The 14926-nt window shown below is 44.6% G+C and overlaps 1 protein-coding gene across 1 annotated transcript in view; it reads right to left on the reverse strand.

Annotated features, from left to right (window-relative positions):
• Window positions 1-673: 673 nt before the first annotated feature.
• The window catches only part of AATF (apoptosis antagonizing transcription factor), a 139920-nt gene continuing 125667 nt past the window's right edge, over window positions 674-14926 (reverse strand). The window contains exon 12 of the mRNA XM_006833627.1: window positions 674-731. Within this exon, the coding sequence (XP_006833690.1) occupies window positions 674-731 (58 nt within the window). The remainder of the gene's footprint in view (window positions 732-14926) is intronic.

The following is a 14926-nucleotide window of genomic DNA, read 5'->3' on the forward strand; positions in this document are numbered from 1 at the left end:
AGCTAGATTCATACCAGAATTAATCTCCACAAAGTTGTTTAGGAACACAATAGGGTAAAGAAAAGTCAATCTAGACACAACCTCCAAGTCATAAAGCCTCCTAGTACAGTAAGTGGACTTGAGATGCCCTGCTCTTGGAAGCCGGGCAACATCACTGAACATGGTCCACCCAGTGAGAATGGTGTCGCACCCCAGTATCACTCGTTCTGTGAAACCAGTAAGACTGTCTGGCTAGAAAAAAACACAAGAAAACCCTCCCAACAACCTGTCAGCCTACCCACTGAGAGCCAAGTGCTGTGCTGGGTACCACACAGATGAAGAAACCAGGCAGTGACAGGAAGGAGACTTTATTGGTGAGGAGCAAAGGACATGCTAGTAAGCACACTTGTACACAGAGAAGCTTGACTGCAGGCTTCCTGGGTCTATCAGCACAGGTTCTGAATGTTCTGAACGGAACACCTTCCCAGGGATTTTCCCTAAGGCTCGATCGACGCCATGAGTTTGCAGCAGGAAGGCACCTCCATCTGGGACTGACCAGCCAGTCAACCTGGCTGAGGCACTGAGGGGTGTGGAGGTCCTATCTCGAGGCCTCAAGAAGACAAGAGAGGTGGTGATTTCCATCTGTGGCCATCAGCTGGGGGCCCCAGGGCAGAAAGAGATGGGCACTTTAATCTCAGTTGTTGTCACCAGGAGGGTTGAGTTTGCCAAAAAGAGAGCGATACAGCTCTGTCCTGAAAGACAAACAAAACAAATTGGTTAACGCACTGGTTACCTTTCCTAGGTTAAAAGGAAAGTAAGAAGCTGGGAAATACCCCAATATGTCTGTTCCGTGGAAAACACGGCAGTGTAATGGAAAATGCACCCACAGCGCGTCTTCACAAGCAGGAAGGAGCCACGGAAGCCGCTCGAGCACAGCACAGCATGGAGATGTGTAACTCCCCCAGGGTGGCTGGATACCCTGTCTCCAGGGAATGGGTTTTCTCTACGTTTGCCCTTTACAGACAGGCTCTTCAAGTCAGAAAACAAGATTGAATATTTTAATAGGATGTATGAGATTGCCACACAATGAGGGAGGATTCAATCAGACATGGGCTGTAGGGAGATATAATTTACTTTTCATACATTTCCTTGGACTAGGCAGTACTTGAAAAACAATGAAAATGACCCAACAACAAGATTCCAATTAAGACCCCGAGTGCAGCTGAGCAGGAGTAGGACCAAGGCTCTTTCCCACTCCCAGCCCTCGTGTCTATTGTCAATCTAACAGATAATCCGATTGGCTAATGTATTTCTAAAGTTAGGCTTGAACTTAAAAAAATAAAAAAAGAGGCATAACATGCAGGAATTTTGAGGTTTGAAAAGAAAGTAAACCATTCCCAGACTTGGCTCCCACTAGGAAAGCCAATGTAACCACAAACAACTGGCCAGATTTAGCTGCCAAGGCCTGGAAAATCTAGAAGCGGGCGATGGGGCAGGATTCCTCCTGTAATTGAGGTAGAAGCTCCAGAGAACACTTTCCCTTGTGGACATAGAAGTCTTCTAGCCATCCTGGCTGGGGATACTCACAGGGCTAAAGTAATGGACTAGGGTGAAGCACCTACCCTGTTTCACAGTTTCAGGATCTAAGCACACAATATAGCCTTGCTGTTGTTAAGTGTCGTCGAGTCAATTCCAACCCAAGGAACAGCTACTGAGCTGGAATCACCGACCTTGCAGTTCAAATGACTTTGCAGTCTGACACATTAGCCCACAATGCCACACCAGGGCTCCCTACATTCTTATTATTAAGTATCTTATCATCTGAGCACAAGCCTCAACAAATCTGACCTACAAAAAAAGCTCACCAACTACTCTCCCAGTAGCTATTTTGTTTCAGTAAGACATCAACACAAAAGCTAAATTTGTCTTTTTTTTGAAGGTACCCTACTACTAGGTTTGGGCAGAAGTAGCATTCACTGTAATTAAGAAAACCCAGCAACAGGAATAACATACCAAAACTTACAAGTAAAAAATCTTACAGAAGAGATACAGTCTGATGAACTTGACCTATACCTATGGAGCAGAGATTCAAAAGAGGGAACAAATGCTCACAGAAAGAAACATTCACACACACACACACACACACACACAGAGTGGATGGAGAAGGGCAGCTTGGACATTGGATACTCAAATGGAGAGGGGGGACTACAAAGGCAAGAAGTGACTGGCTTACAAGCTTTCAAGAGGGAACCTGGTGCTAGGGAGCATGGCGGAAGGTAGAATCTCCAGTAGGTACTATTCAATCTGTCTGGGCGGAGCTGATGAAAGGAGATACAGATGGTGTATCTGTACTGTACTATAGTGAATAATGCATATCAGGATGGATGATGAGGGTTGAAAATGCAAAGATAGAAGTTTTGTAACAAGGAAGGGAGTGATTAATTCTCCAGGATAGGCGCGGAGGCCTCTGGGACCATCAACGGAGAAGAGCCGAGAGCGGGATCCTACCCAGAGAAACTGAGATGCCTGAGATAGAGATAGAGATGATGACGTGGAGTGATGAAGCAACTGGGGACTTTGGACCCAGAGAGGGAAAGGGACTGTGGGCTGAAAACTGGGGGGAGGAGGGGGAAGTGTAGGGGGCGGGTTTCTGGGATATACCCTTTGGGTGGTTGATGATGCATGGAGGGGACTGGAATCATGGCAGTGAGATGATCTAGGATGGAATGAATGTAAAACTAAAGTTCTCCCATGTAAACTATCATATAATTTACAATAAAACATTAAAAAAAAAAAAATCTTACAGAAGAAACCCGAGGAGCTAAGAATGTAACCTAACCCTCTGTTGGAGCCACAGGCATGGTGGCGACAACCCAGGGGTCAGGAAATCAATGGGTCACCAACCGGCCCAGTGCTCCAGGCCTACAGAAAACAGAGGCAGGTTCACTGTGGGCTCTGTCTCCTCCACCAGGCCCCATACAAAGCAGAAGGTAGCTTCAGTACAAATGCAAATTAGTGATGGGCTGAATTTGCAAGAGGGCCACATGCAAACAAATCATCAGTTCTGTCTCCTGAGAGCCAGCAAGGCCCTGGCAAGTCTTCACTGTCTGCCAATAAGGACAAGTCTTCTAGCCATTCCACAAAGGCGGTAAGGGCGAGAGAGTCATCACGACAAAAAGGACAGTATGCCTTTAAGGCTCCATCGGGTGAGGGGAAGAAGCGCAGGCGAGAGGCTATTTAGCCCTCCACAATCATACCCTTCCCAGCTCGCCTTGCTTGCTTGCACCAGACCCCATCATTACCACTGAGCAAATGCTTCCAGTCCACCGCAATATCAGGGAAATGCCTGGGCCGAAGCAGCAGTTACTGTCCGCAGCAGGGTTCACATGTCAGGAGCAGAGAGTGAAATGCTGAAACCCATGTTTTGATAGAACATCATTTCACACTCAGGTGGGCAAAGCTGACAAACATATGCAGCTGTTCGCAGCAAAGCAACTTGGAAAGCTAAGTGGTCTAGGTGCTTAAATTTTTTTTTTTTTGGTTAAGACAAAAAGGAAGAATGTGAATAAAGGGTTATTCCAATAAAAATTCCAAAGTAACTGCACCTCTTACATCGTCCTCTGCACCAACGGGTGACCGTGCTTACCCTCCATGCACACAGACTGTCCCATCTCTCCCCAGGGGTATAGCTACAGCACCCCGGGAACTGTTCTGCTCCTTTCTCTAACTACTCTCTCCACTACAAGTGGACTCTCACCAGGGCCCATGAGTGCCAAAAGGATGAAGACCACCCCCCCTTCGGAGACTCCAAGTCTGAGAGACTCGGCCTCAGTCCTTTGTCCTTCCAGAGGCCCCATGGCCCCAGACCCTCTCAAAGAACTATATAAAACAATGCATATCTTCTCACAAAAATGGCCTAAAGAATTTATACATTAGAAGTAAATAGTCACGAAGGATATCGTTAACAGAATGCTGCTAATACGAACTTTTACAATCCAATGCACCTAGTGGTGTCGACAGGCTACACCGATTTAATACTCATCACCTTTCATTGAAAAGAGCCCTGATGGTCTAGCCTATTATGAGTGGGCTGCAAATGGCAAGGTCAAGTTTGAACCTGGCAGCCACTTCTCGGAAAAAAGATGCGGCTTTCTGCTCCCATAAAGATTTACAGCCTCAGCACCCTGCACAGGGTCACTATGAGTCAGAACTGACTCCACGGCACATAACCACCATCATCATTCTCAATAACATATGAGCTAGCTCTCTGAGTGTTGGAAATTTTACATCATCTTTTTGAAACTAAAAAAATTGAAATAAAAAAGTTTAATTTCTTGAAACCACAAGATTCTAAGTGACAAAAAAATTTCTTATGGATGGGTTATCATTACAACTACAGTCAGGATAAAACAAACACATATAACAACAATTCATTGCAATTTTATTAAAAATTTAACAAATATCTAAAAACAATGTTATTGAGAGAAAAAGGCATCTCTTGATGAAATAAGTGAAACTTCTCCCTCTTTTTGTTTGTATAGATAAATATCACTTTTTGAAAGAAAGTTCAAAATCAACTCTATTCTGATATATAGATTATCATATGGTGATCTACAACCAGCTGGTAGATCATTAAAAACAATCCTGGTGTGGTGCTGTGGGTTAATGTGCAGGACTGCAAAGTCAGTTTGAGCCACATAGTTGGCGATTCAAGCTCACCAGCGGCTACTGGAAACCCTATGCAGGGTCGCTATGAGTCCGAACTGACTCCACAGCATGTAACCACCACCACCACCTTGTGTTTGGTGTCCTGAGGTTCTCGTGCTACAGGACAATGTCCCATAGCCGGTCAGAAATGGACAGGGGCCTAACCAGAGCACCACAGTCTGCAGCAAGGGCCCACCCTTGAGAGCAGTCCAATCTGAGGTGTTTACTTTCTCCTTGGAAAGCCTTGGAGCACCCCGTAAGAACAAAGGGAAAGGAACTTTTCTTCAAACCCAGAAAGGGTGCTAGTCTGTATCAACGTTTCAAGAAAGGTCAAAGCATTTGAAAAGAAACAAAACCTGCCACCTCCTTTACCCCACCCCCACAAACACCAGTAAAACCCAACAGCAGGTAACAGAAAGTCACTACGGGCCTGAGTCAGCTGCCTTCCGCCATGTGGAAGGTTTTCCCTGTAGCGGTTTTCCTCACAGGGCGTTAGCCATGCAGAGAAGCTAAACTATCAATCCTTCAGGTTAACCTTGTCTCCATCCAATTCTCCAGGGTAAGTGTATACTTTAATACTTGAGGTTCCCTTATGACTATGCATACTGAATTTGGCACTGCTTTTTTTTAAATACCTAATTCCTCCTCCTTATCACATTAAGAATCAAGATTTGAGTCACTGAGCTGCAATGCTCCCCCAACCCTTGTGATCCCCACCCCCCAACTCTCATCTCAGTGACCAGTGAGCGGCACACTGTAGCAGACCTATTCATGTTGGGTCCATGCAGGAGAATAACCCAGAGAGTCATTCCCAAGACCTGGAGCTCAGGTAGAAGGTCCATAGTAAGGGCTCTTCCTTGAATTAAAATGTAACTTACCCTTTATTACAACCTACAAAAGCAAGTAATGAGCACTAATATTTTTATTTCTTTTAAACTGTCATTTAGGCTGTAGAGGGGATAATTACCTATCTTTACTGTAGTAGGTTTTATAACCCTTAGTGAGGCATTTTCTAATTTAATATTTTTACTATATTATCATAAAACCTATTTCTGGAAAAAAAAAAAAAAAGATCATGGATTAGCAGCCATTTTCCATAAAGACAGAATGTGTGTGTGTGTGGAAGGATCTGACTTATTTATTATGTGATTCTTCGGAAGAGACTTAGTGTGTCCAGTCTAGCTAGCTGTGAAAGCCAACGGCTTCAGTGGTGAGTGAGGTTTGAAATGGCTCTACGTGAAATGAGGGCGGGGGTGGGGTGTGTGTCCACAGACACGTGCCCTTAGTTCCACATGTGTACTCGTCACCGGACTACATACAACACAGATCATTGTCTTCCAGGCTGCTATTTGGATAAACCAGCACACAGGAGTATATTAAACCTGCAAATGGTCTGTGTGGGCCTTTTAATTTGCTAGGTCTGTAGCTTGTAGCATCCGGGAGACCAGAGGAAATGAACACCGCATTCCTCAGTCCAGAACCCCAAGCCTCTCAGACATCCTTGGTGCTGCACCTCCCAATCACATAGCCAGAGGTAGGCAGAGAGCAGGAAGCAGGAAGCAATTGCGCTGCTCCCTAAAGAGGCCAGTACAGCTTCCAAAAGTACATCATATTCTCCAAGCAAGTATTACACATCAGGATTCTGAGCCGGTGCGCCAAATGTGCCAGCAAAGACAATAGTGTTGGTTTCCAAATTCAAATTATACATATTATTTTTCTTTGATTAGTTTGAAATTGTGCATTTGTTGTCTCATGCACATGTGTGTGTAAGTGTCTCTCTAGAGATCCAAGGCATCCCCTAGTATACCCTAGCCAGTCTTTCCTTTTCAATGCTCTGCCTGCCTCTCTGTCTGCCCTGAAGGAAAGAGGACTTTGCCCTGCACGGCAGTGGCTCGCCAGAATGTCACTCAGTCCCTTGCATATACATGTAAGAAATCAGAGGAAACTGAGAAAACACATGAAGGAAGAGTCAAATTTCATCCCTGCTCATGGCAGGCAGGCTCTTAACCACAGAAGAGTCCTTGTGAGGAGTCGGCACAGAAATGGCCAGGCCAGCATGGCAAGAGTGACACATGTCTACTCTTGACAATTATCTGTCATGTTACTGGTGCATGTCAAGCTTCTGGAAACAATTTATCAACACTGTGGAAGCTTATGCACATGCATTAGTGGTGCCTGGTCCCTGGCTTCAAGGTATAACAAAAGGTATAATTAATGGACAAAAAAATTTGTTAGATTTTGTTACAAAGACATGAAGCCAAGCTAGGAGGGGTCCTGGGACAGCGTACGTCCAGTTAACTCTGTAGAGGGCAGCCGCTGCATTCATCCTCCCAGTGCTGGACCCGGCTCTACCTCCTGTACCTCACGCCCCTGGGCCTTGTCCCTCCAGAGCCACCAGAGGATCCAGAGTGTTCACTCTTTTCTGTGACAGTACTTCAACTACTAGATGTCGTTCCTCAGCTCACTGATCTGTTTTTGTCAAGGTCAACCACTTCTGCTGTGACTTAAGCTTGAAGTCTTCTTGTCCAAAGCAGGCAGGGCCAGACGACACCCCCTCCTTTATTTTGAATCCAGACCTCTCCTTGCCTTCAGAGAGTTTCCAGTCTCTCTCTTCTGGGCCTACCAAGATGCCAGGTACACTCCAAAGATTTACTGAGAAAAATCTCTTATCAGCTATCACTTGGAATAAACCACTGGTATGAAATAAAGCATGTCCCCAGTAAACTGCGTCTCCACTCTACTAGCCAGGTCACTGCAGAGATGACAGAAGACCACTCCATTTTCCTCTTGGAAATGCCTAGAGATCATCAATAACCGTTTTCTCATGTTAGATACTTAATCAAATGAGAAGTGAAAGTTCAATAGAAATCTCAAAAAGGTTGCTGTTAAGTCACTTCTGACTCATACCGACCCTGTATAGGGTTTTTGAGGAGCAATGGGTGAGCTTGAACCTCTGACCTTGCAGTTTAAACCACTTTGCAGTCCAGTGCATTAATCCACAGCACCACACTGGGACTCCTAAAATAAGACTTTTATATAACCTGTGGTGGTGGTGGTGGTATGCTATGGAGTTGAGTCCTACTCAGAGTAACCCTGTTTCCAAGGCTGTAAATCTATAGGAGCGGAAAGTCTCATCTTTCTCCTGTGGAATGACTGGTAGTTTCAAACTGCTGATCCTGAGGTTACCACTACACTACCATAGCTCCTTATATGATATATAGTATGGTTGTTAAATGAGAGTCGAAGAGGTTGCTGTTTGGAGTCAGAGTTGGATCTGACTTCTGGTTCACACCCTTAGTAGGTCTCTGACTTCAGGCAAATTTACTTCACCCCTTTGAATCTTCGTTTCCTCAGCAGTAAGATAGTGGCATATCTTTTTAAAACATAAAACCAAGTTCCCATTATATGAAAAGCTTAATCACTTATGATTATGACAAACAGAGTGAAAACAGAGTGGCCAACAAGGTAGGCCCCATGGGTCATGTCAAAGGACCCATCTGAACTCTCCTAGTCTGCTCCCAACTCACACTAGAGACAAAACGGTACCTTTCTTTAATTGTTCATTCCTTCTGCTTCTTCTAACCCAAAGCTGTGCTGTTCTGTAGCATGGACTTTACAAATGGGAGGAAGATGCTTGACAAATGTTTCTCTGGAGAAATGCAATAGCTCTATGCTCTATCCACAGGATACAGTGTAAACCTACATGTCACAGGAAGGGGCTGAGAGGCATGCAACACATCCTTTCTCAACAAGCCTCTATCGCTAGGGAGAGAACCCAAGTCTGAGAAAGGTACAGCTCTTCTATTTTGTTGGAATGGCATGCAAAAACTAGGGGTAGAAAACTCAAGATTCCTGAATGTAGCAGAAAGGCAGTGCTGAATTCTCCTTTGCTGTTCTCCAAACACACCCAACAACAGAAGCAGGCTTCTTTCCTGAAACTTGTCAGTTCCATATGAATACAACAAAACACCAAAGAAGTCAAGCAAAAAAAGAAGGCAGCCTTTTATCATGACTGATTTCTTACCAGGATCAAGTTAGAAAAGCAACAGATATCGAGTGAAAAAATACCCTCCCTTTCCCTAATCATTTAAATCCACACACAAGGCACATCTTCTCCAATCAAGACAAGGCCGAGCGCCTCACAATGCTCCAAAATGTGCTGCACCGGCCCAATTCTACCACAAGGTGGCAGCAGACGATTCATTTCTAAGTGGTCCAGGTTATTGCATGGCTTCAAGCAAACTGTGCCCATAAATTTCCTAGTGTCTGCTCTCATCGCCATCCTCTCCATGCTTGAAGGAGACTCTAAAAGGTCTGTTTCAATTCGCTCCTTTGGTCAGGTCAGAACTAGGTCCTTCAAACACCTGCAAATGCTTTTAGCCCTACAGCTTTAAATTACAGATGGTGACATGTGGCCTCTGGTCTGTCTCCTAAACATCAGGAGATTTACAAACGTTCAAAGAAGCAGGTTCAGGTCCCAAACAAAGAAACTGAAAGGGTGGGGAGAAGGATAAAGAGGCGAGAGGAACTAGGCTTAAATTTATGAAGGTCTGTGCCTCAGTTGCACGCCCTCCTTCTTCAAGTCAGTTACAAATTCACTTCACTTTAACAATGCAAGAAAAACACTGGAAACTGTTATCCCCCCTACTACTAGCTTCAAGCCTTTTTTTGTTTTTTAAAGAAAAATAATTTACCTTGGTGGACTTGCAAAAGAAAAAAAGGGGGGGGGCGGGGGACAGGAGGAGCCTCTTCAGACCAAAGGGGTGCCACCTTTTCCCTGTGCATTAATATACCATATTCCTGGGATGATCTCCACTTTCACAGTTTGACTGTTTTTTAACAGATCTGATGCGAGAGAAGACAAATGGCCTCACAAAGAAAAGACGACAAATCATCTCACTGCTTTTAACAGGGTTTTCTCTTTATTTTTATTTATTTTTACTCTGTAGCTGGGCTGCAGAGTGCTCTGCCTTGCTGAGATGTTTAATATTCATGTCAAGCCACAGTGATCCTGGCAATAGAGTTGGCCGGTGTTGTGTTTGCGGTTTTGTGACTGCTGGCTTCAGGAAGATGAAGCTCCTTGTTCAAACAGCAGCCCCTTGAACAGCTCGTGTTAAGAGCCAGGGGATGCTTCACTGCTTGGATGTGAATCACTTCCTCCAGCCAAACGAAGGTGAGCCCGACACTGAGTTACATTTGTATCCACATACAGCCCCGCTGCCAGCGACCCAGGGCCTACAGGGCCACAGATAATTCATCTTTCAGCTTCAGTTCAACTTCTACATTTAGGGAGGTCACACCACACAGAAATTAGTGAGGGTATTTCTTGCTAATCCACAAGAGTTCCCACAATGCATTCTGCTGTTACTGGGTATTAAGTTGGGACACTTAATTGTTTCTAAACCCAGTCCCAATCTAAACATCAATGCAGCAATGACAGAGCAAACCCACACAAGGTGCACACTTGCTAAGACTGAGGTAGGGGCTCAGCTCAGGCTACGTCAATACAAAGATACTTACCGGACACTGGGCTTGTCCTGAAATGTTCCTCCCTCGTGTGCTCCTGGGGCTCAGAAGCAAATGCCTTCTCCACAGTTCTGTCCTCGACCCTTCCTTTCTTCTCTCTCAGCCTCGGACCCTGTTAATCATCCGTGTCCCTGTGCCCACACATCACTCCAAGGGAGTCAGACTGAACCTGAATGACTATCCTGTACTGTATTTCTTTTAATAATGACTGCACATTCTTAGTTCTTCATGTCCTACACTGAAGTGTTTAATGCTAAAAGATAAAGTTACAAAAACCAATGCTACAGTTTCTGATTAAAACATAAAAGCTGCACTGAAATAGGACTCTCATTTGGATACTTTACATATATTAATTGATGAAATGCAAATCACCACCCTCCATCTGTCAATCTTTTCTGGTTTTTAAGAATATCCTTCAAAGAACTTCCTTCTTCTCTTTAGAAGGAAATCGGAGAAATGTGGGAAAGGGAAGGTTTGCCCCAGACATCTATCTGCCAGCTAAACTTTCCCCGGGAGCACTGGCCAGGCATTCTAGCTTCTGGAATTTACCTGCTTGTTAAGGTAACTTAGGAAAGGCACAGTTGTGCCTTTAGATTGTGCTCCCACTGCCCCAGCTAGTAACCGGAAGTCAGCAATTTGATTATGTCGGCAGGTTATACAACCGGTCTTAAAAAGCAAAGCTTGACTGCTAAGTGCAAAATGAGCAGTTTGCATTTCTTCACCTGAAAGCTAGTGAGTCTGTCTGGCCGCCCAGTTGTGCCTCTCTCCACAGGATCAGGAACTGGAAAAGAGGAGGCAGAGCGCTGCCAAGTGCATGTATGAGAAAGTGTGTATTGATTTCTTCTTTCTTAGACAGGAGCACAAAGCACTGGAGAACAACTGCTTGTCTTTGCGGCAGCTCACAGTCCACATAAGTGACAAAAGGCCCAGCCCCCACGCTCCTAGAGAAGCAGAAAGGGGAGAGAAGTGTGTCTCCTGGGGTTGGTGGCTACCACAGTTGTGGCGGTAGGTTACTGGGACTCCAAACACCCCGGGGTACCCTAATTCTTCACCTGACTCTGGTCCAGTAATTTCCCTCTCTGGGCTGATGTTTCCTCATCTATATTGGAGAAGAAAGAGCCTTCAGTCTTATTTACCTTTTAAGTGGAGGTGCCCAGAGGGCAAAAGAGTTAATGTTTATAAAGTGCTCTGCTCCCCAGAGGGAGACAGTGGATAAAACACAAGGTGTGGTTATCGTTCATTCAAGACCTCATTTCCCAGGGTAGTTACTAATAGTTTCCCATTACAAACATTGCTCTCCCTGGCAACTTCAACTCCAAGTACAAGGAGGCAATGCCCTTTCTCTGCACATCCCTTTCTGGTTTGCAGCTTAGTGGTGGTGGCGGTATGCAAAGGAGTTGTACCAACTCATAGCAACCCTGTATGTTGTTGTTGCTGTAAGTTCCATGGAATCAGTTCCAACTGATACAGGGTTTCTAAAACCTACTGTGTATGTGTGTATACATACATACATACATACATACATATATATACACACACATATATACATACATATATGGAGCTCTCATAGTGTAGTGGTTATGAAACTGGGCTGTGAACTGCAAGGTCAGCAATTCAAAACTACCAGCTGCTCTGCGGGAGAAAGATGAGGCTTTTTGCTCCTGTAAAGATTTACAGCCTCAGAAACCCTGCTCAGGGTCACAATGGATCAGAACCGACTCGATGGCACTTAACAACAATAACATTATATATATATAGTTTCTAAAACCAACTGTATAGAGTTTCTAAAAGCAACAGAAGGTAACCAGGGGTAATTATGTATGCCTTGTTCATGCCCTGGAGGTGCAGATGGTTACACCCACCTCCAGGCCTGACCGTCCACCTTTTCTGAGAAAATGTCACACACAGCCTTGGAGACCCTCTGGAGCACAATTCTACTCTGCACACATGGGCTCACTATGAGTTACAATCAGCTCAAGGCCAACTATTAACACCAACAATGCACACGCAGAACCCATTCCAGAGCTGTTTTCCTCCTAAACCAATACATTCTGAAATAGGGGTAAGGAGCTCTGGTACCGTAGTGGTTACGAGTCAGGCTGCTAACTTCAAAGTCAGCAGTTCGAAACTACCAGCCATTCCGTGGGATAAAGATGAGGCTTTCTGCTCTCGTAAAGATTTACAGTCTCAGAAACCCTATGCTGGGTCGCTATGAGTTGGAACTGACTCCACGGCACAGCACGGCACAGTACACCACCACCACCACCACCACCAATGCTATATACGGTCACCACAAAGCCCTGTCTGTACTCTGCATGTTTCCATGACAACTAATAATTTGTAGCAAGGTCACCAGAAACCAAACTTATTTAATAAGTTTCTCAGCTAAGATGGGAGTAGAAAACGTCCAGGACAAAATGAAGTTTAGGGCATACACTCTTGGAAGAGATGGAAAGCTACGCAAGCTATTGTCTGTGTTCAGGCAAAGAAACACTGAGGTATTTTATGTTGTTGTTGAGCACTGTAGAGGCAGTTCCAACTCCTAGCGACCCTGTATAGGGTTTCCGAGGAGAGGCTGGTGAGTTTGAACCGCCGGCCTTGAAATCCAGTGCTTATCCTACAGCACCAGATCAGGATTTGCGAAAACACAGATTTTGTTTAATTATTTGTGCAGATTACATTATATAAGCGAGCTTCAAAATTCGCGGAAAAATTCCATTATCTTTTAATTCCATTTTTTCCATGAACTTTTTGAAATTCCCTTGTACATTATCTTGTCCCTTCTTAGAAACAAAAAATTAAAAAGACCATTTCATGCTCAAGCATCTGATAAGCAAGAAGTACTTTTATAAAAGGACACTAGGGCTGACAGAGGGGACTTCTTCCTCAGGGTCTCCACTGCACACATGCATGAATCCTGAGTCAGACCTTCCCTCACAGGCTGACAACCACTGGAAAAGGACCATGAGGAAATGATGTGCAAATACTATAAAAGTGTTCTAGATTAAGGCAAGATACAGTAGGAACCAAAATATATTCTTCCAATGTATGAACGTAAAACCTTATTACCAAAGGCTATGGGATTTCAGGAAACAGATGCATATTACTTTGATTTCTAAGTTAGCAGCCTTAGCAAGAAAAAAACCTCATTAAGTGCTTTTGTGAACTGTAATACACATCCATCCCTCACTTATCAACATGGTTAAGTGGTTATGTAAGAATTGGTATTATGTGGAAATAGAGGATCAATCAAGTGGAAGGTGAGTACATCACTACATAATTGTCAGTGTTACTGTCCCCAGTACATTGGCATTCGCTACCGCCAGGTGTATGATACTGTGAATGTGCAAAATAATCAGATAGTGATTTTGTGTGTGGTGCTATACTACAAGCACAGGACTGCAAGGTCAGTTTGAACCACAAGGTTGGAGGTTCGAACTCACCAGTTTCTCCTTGGAAACCCTATAGTGGGTCAATATGAGTCAGAACCTATTTGATGGCACTTAACAACAATATGGTCATAAATGTGAGTCCTGGTTCGGCACTGTAGGATAAGCACTATACTGCAAGGTTGCAAGGTTGGCAGTTCAAACTCACAAGCTGCTCTCTGAAACCCTAAACAGAAAGTGACTGAAAAGCACTTAACACCACCACCAGTGTCATAAATGTGAAATGTGGGATAGCAGGTTAGTTGGAGGAGTGTATACTGGTAGAGAGATACAAGCAAAATTGGGCCTCAAAGACAAAGAGCCTCCTTCTCTCCAAGGCATTGTTTTTGTTGTCAAGTGCGGCTGAGTCTGTTCTGAACTATAGCAATCCTGTATAGGGTTCAGAGGAGTGGCTCATGAGTTTGAACTGCTGACCTTGGGATTCAAATGGACCTTGCAGTCCAGTGCATTAACCCACGGCGTCACACCAAGACTCCAAGGCATAGAGATTCATAAAAGTATATGTGGAAAGACAGCAGCCTATGGAAGGCCCTGAGTATTTCAACAGGCAAAGCAGGGGTAAGTGGGGGGCCCGCCAGAGAAAATGAACAGAAAGAACAGACACCAGTGGGGGCTATGGAGTGTATTCTGGAAATGACAGGGCTCTACCCTGAATAGCACAAAAGGTGTGAGTACTGAAGTAGGCATAAGGAGAGCACGGTACCACGCTGACATACTGAAGGCCTCAAGTGGCAGGCTGGAGAGTCCGGGCTGTAGTCTATAGAGGAGCATGCTCTCAGTGACAGCTCAGCTAGGTTAATCTGGCTATGTGGGAAGTTTGGGGCGGGGGAAGCGATTGGACTTAAGCAGTAGAATTGTAAAGTATAGACCACTGAACAATATATTAATACAGCCTTCTAAGCATATTAAAGGGAGTCCTGGTGTAGTGCTGTGGGTTAATACGCCAGACTGCAAAGTTGTTTGAATCACAAGGTAGGTTGGGGTTCAAGCTCACCAGTCACTCCTTGGAAACCCTAGACAGGGTCACTATGGGTCAGAATCAACTCAATGGCACTTAACAAGCAGATTAAAAGAAATCAGGCAAAACAAAGAAATTATAGGTGAATGCCACCACTCATCTGTCAGTTTGTCGTACTGTGGTGGCTTGTGAGTTGCTGTGATTCTGGAAGCTATGCCACCGGTATTTTAAATACCAGCAGGGTCACCCATGGTGGACAGGTTTCAGATGAGCTTCCAGACAAAGACAGACTAGGAAGAAAGAGTGA

The sequence above is a fragment of the Chrysochloris asiatica genome, unplaced genomic scaffold, assembly GCF_000296735.1.
Source record: "Chrysochloris asiatica unplaced genomic scaffold, ChrAsi1.0 scaffold00007, whole genome shotgun sequence".
Lineage (NCBI taxonomy): Eukaryota > Metazoa > Chordata > Mammalia > Afrosoricida > Chrysochloridae > Chrysochloris > Chrysochloris asiatica.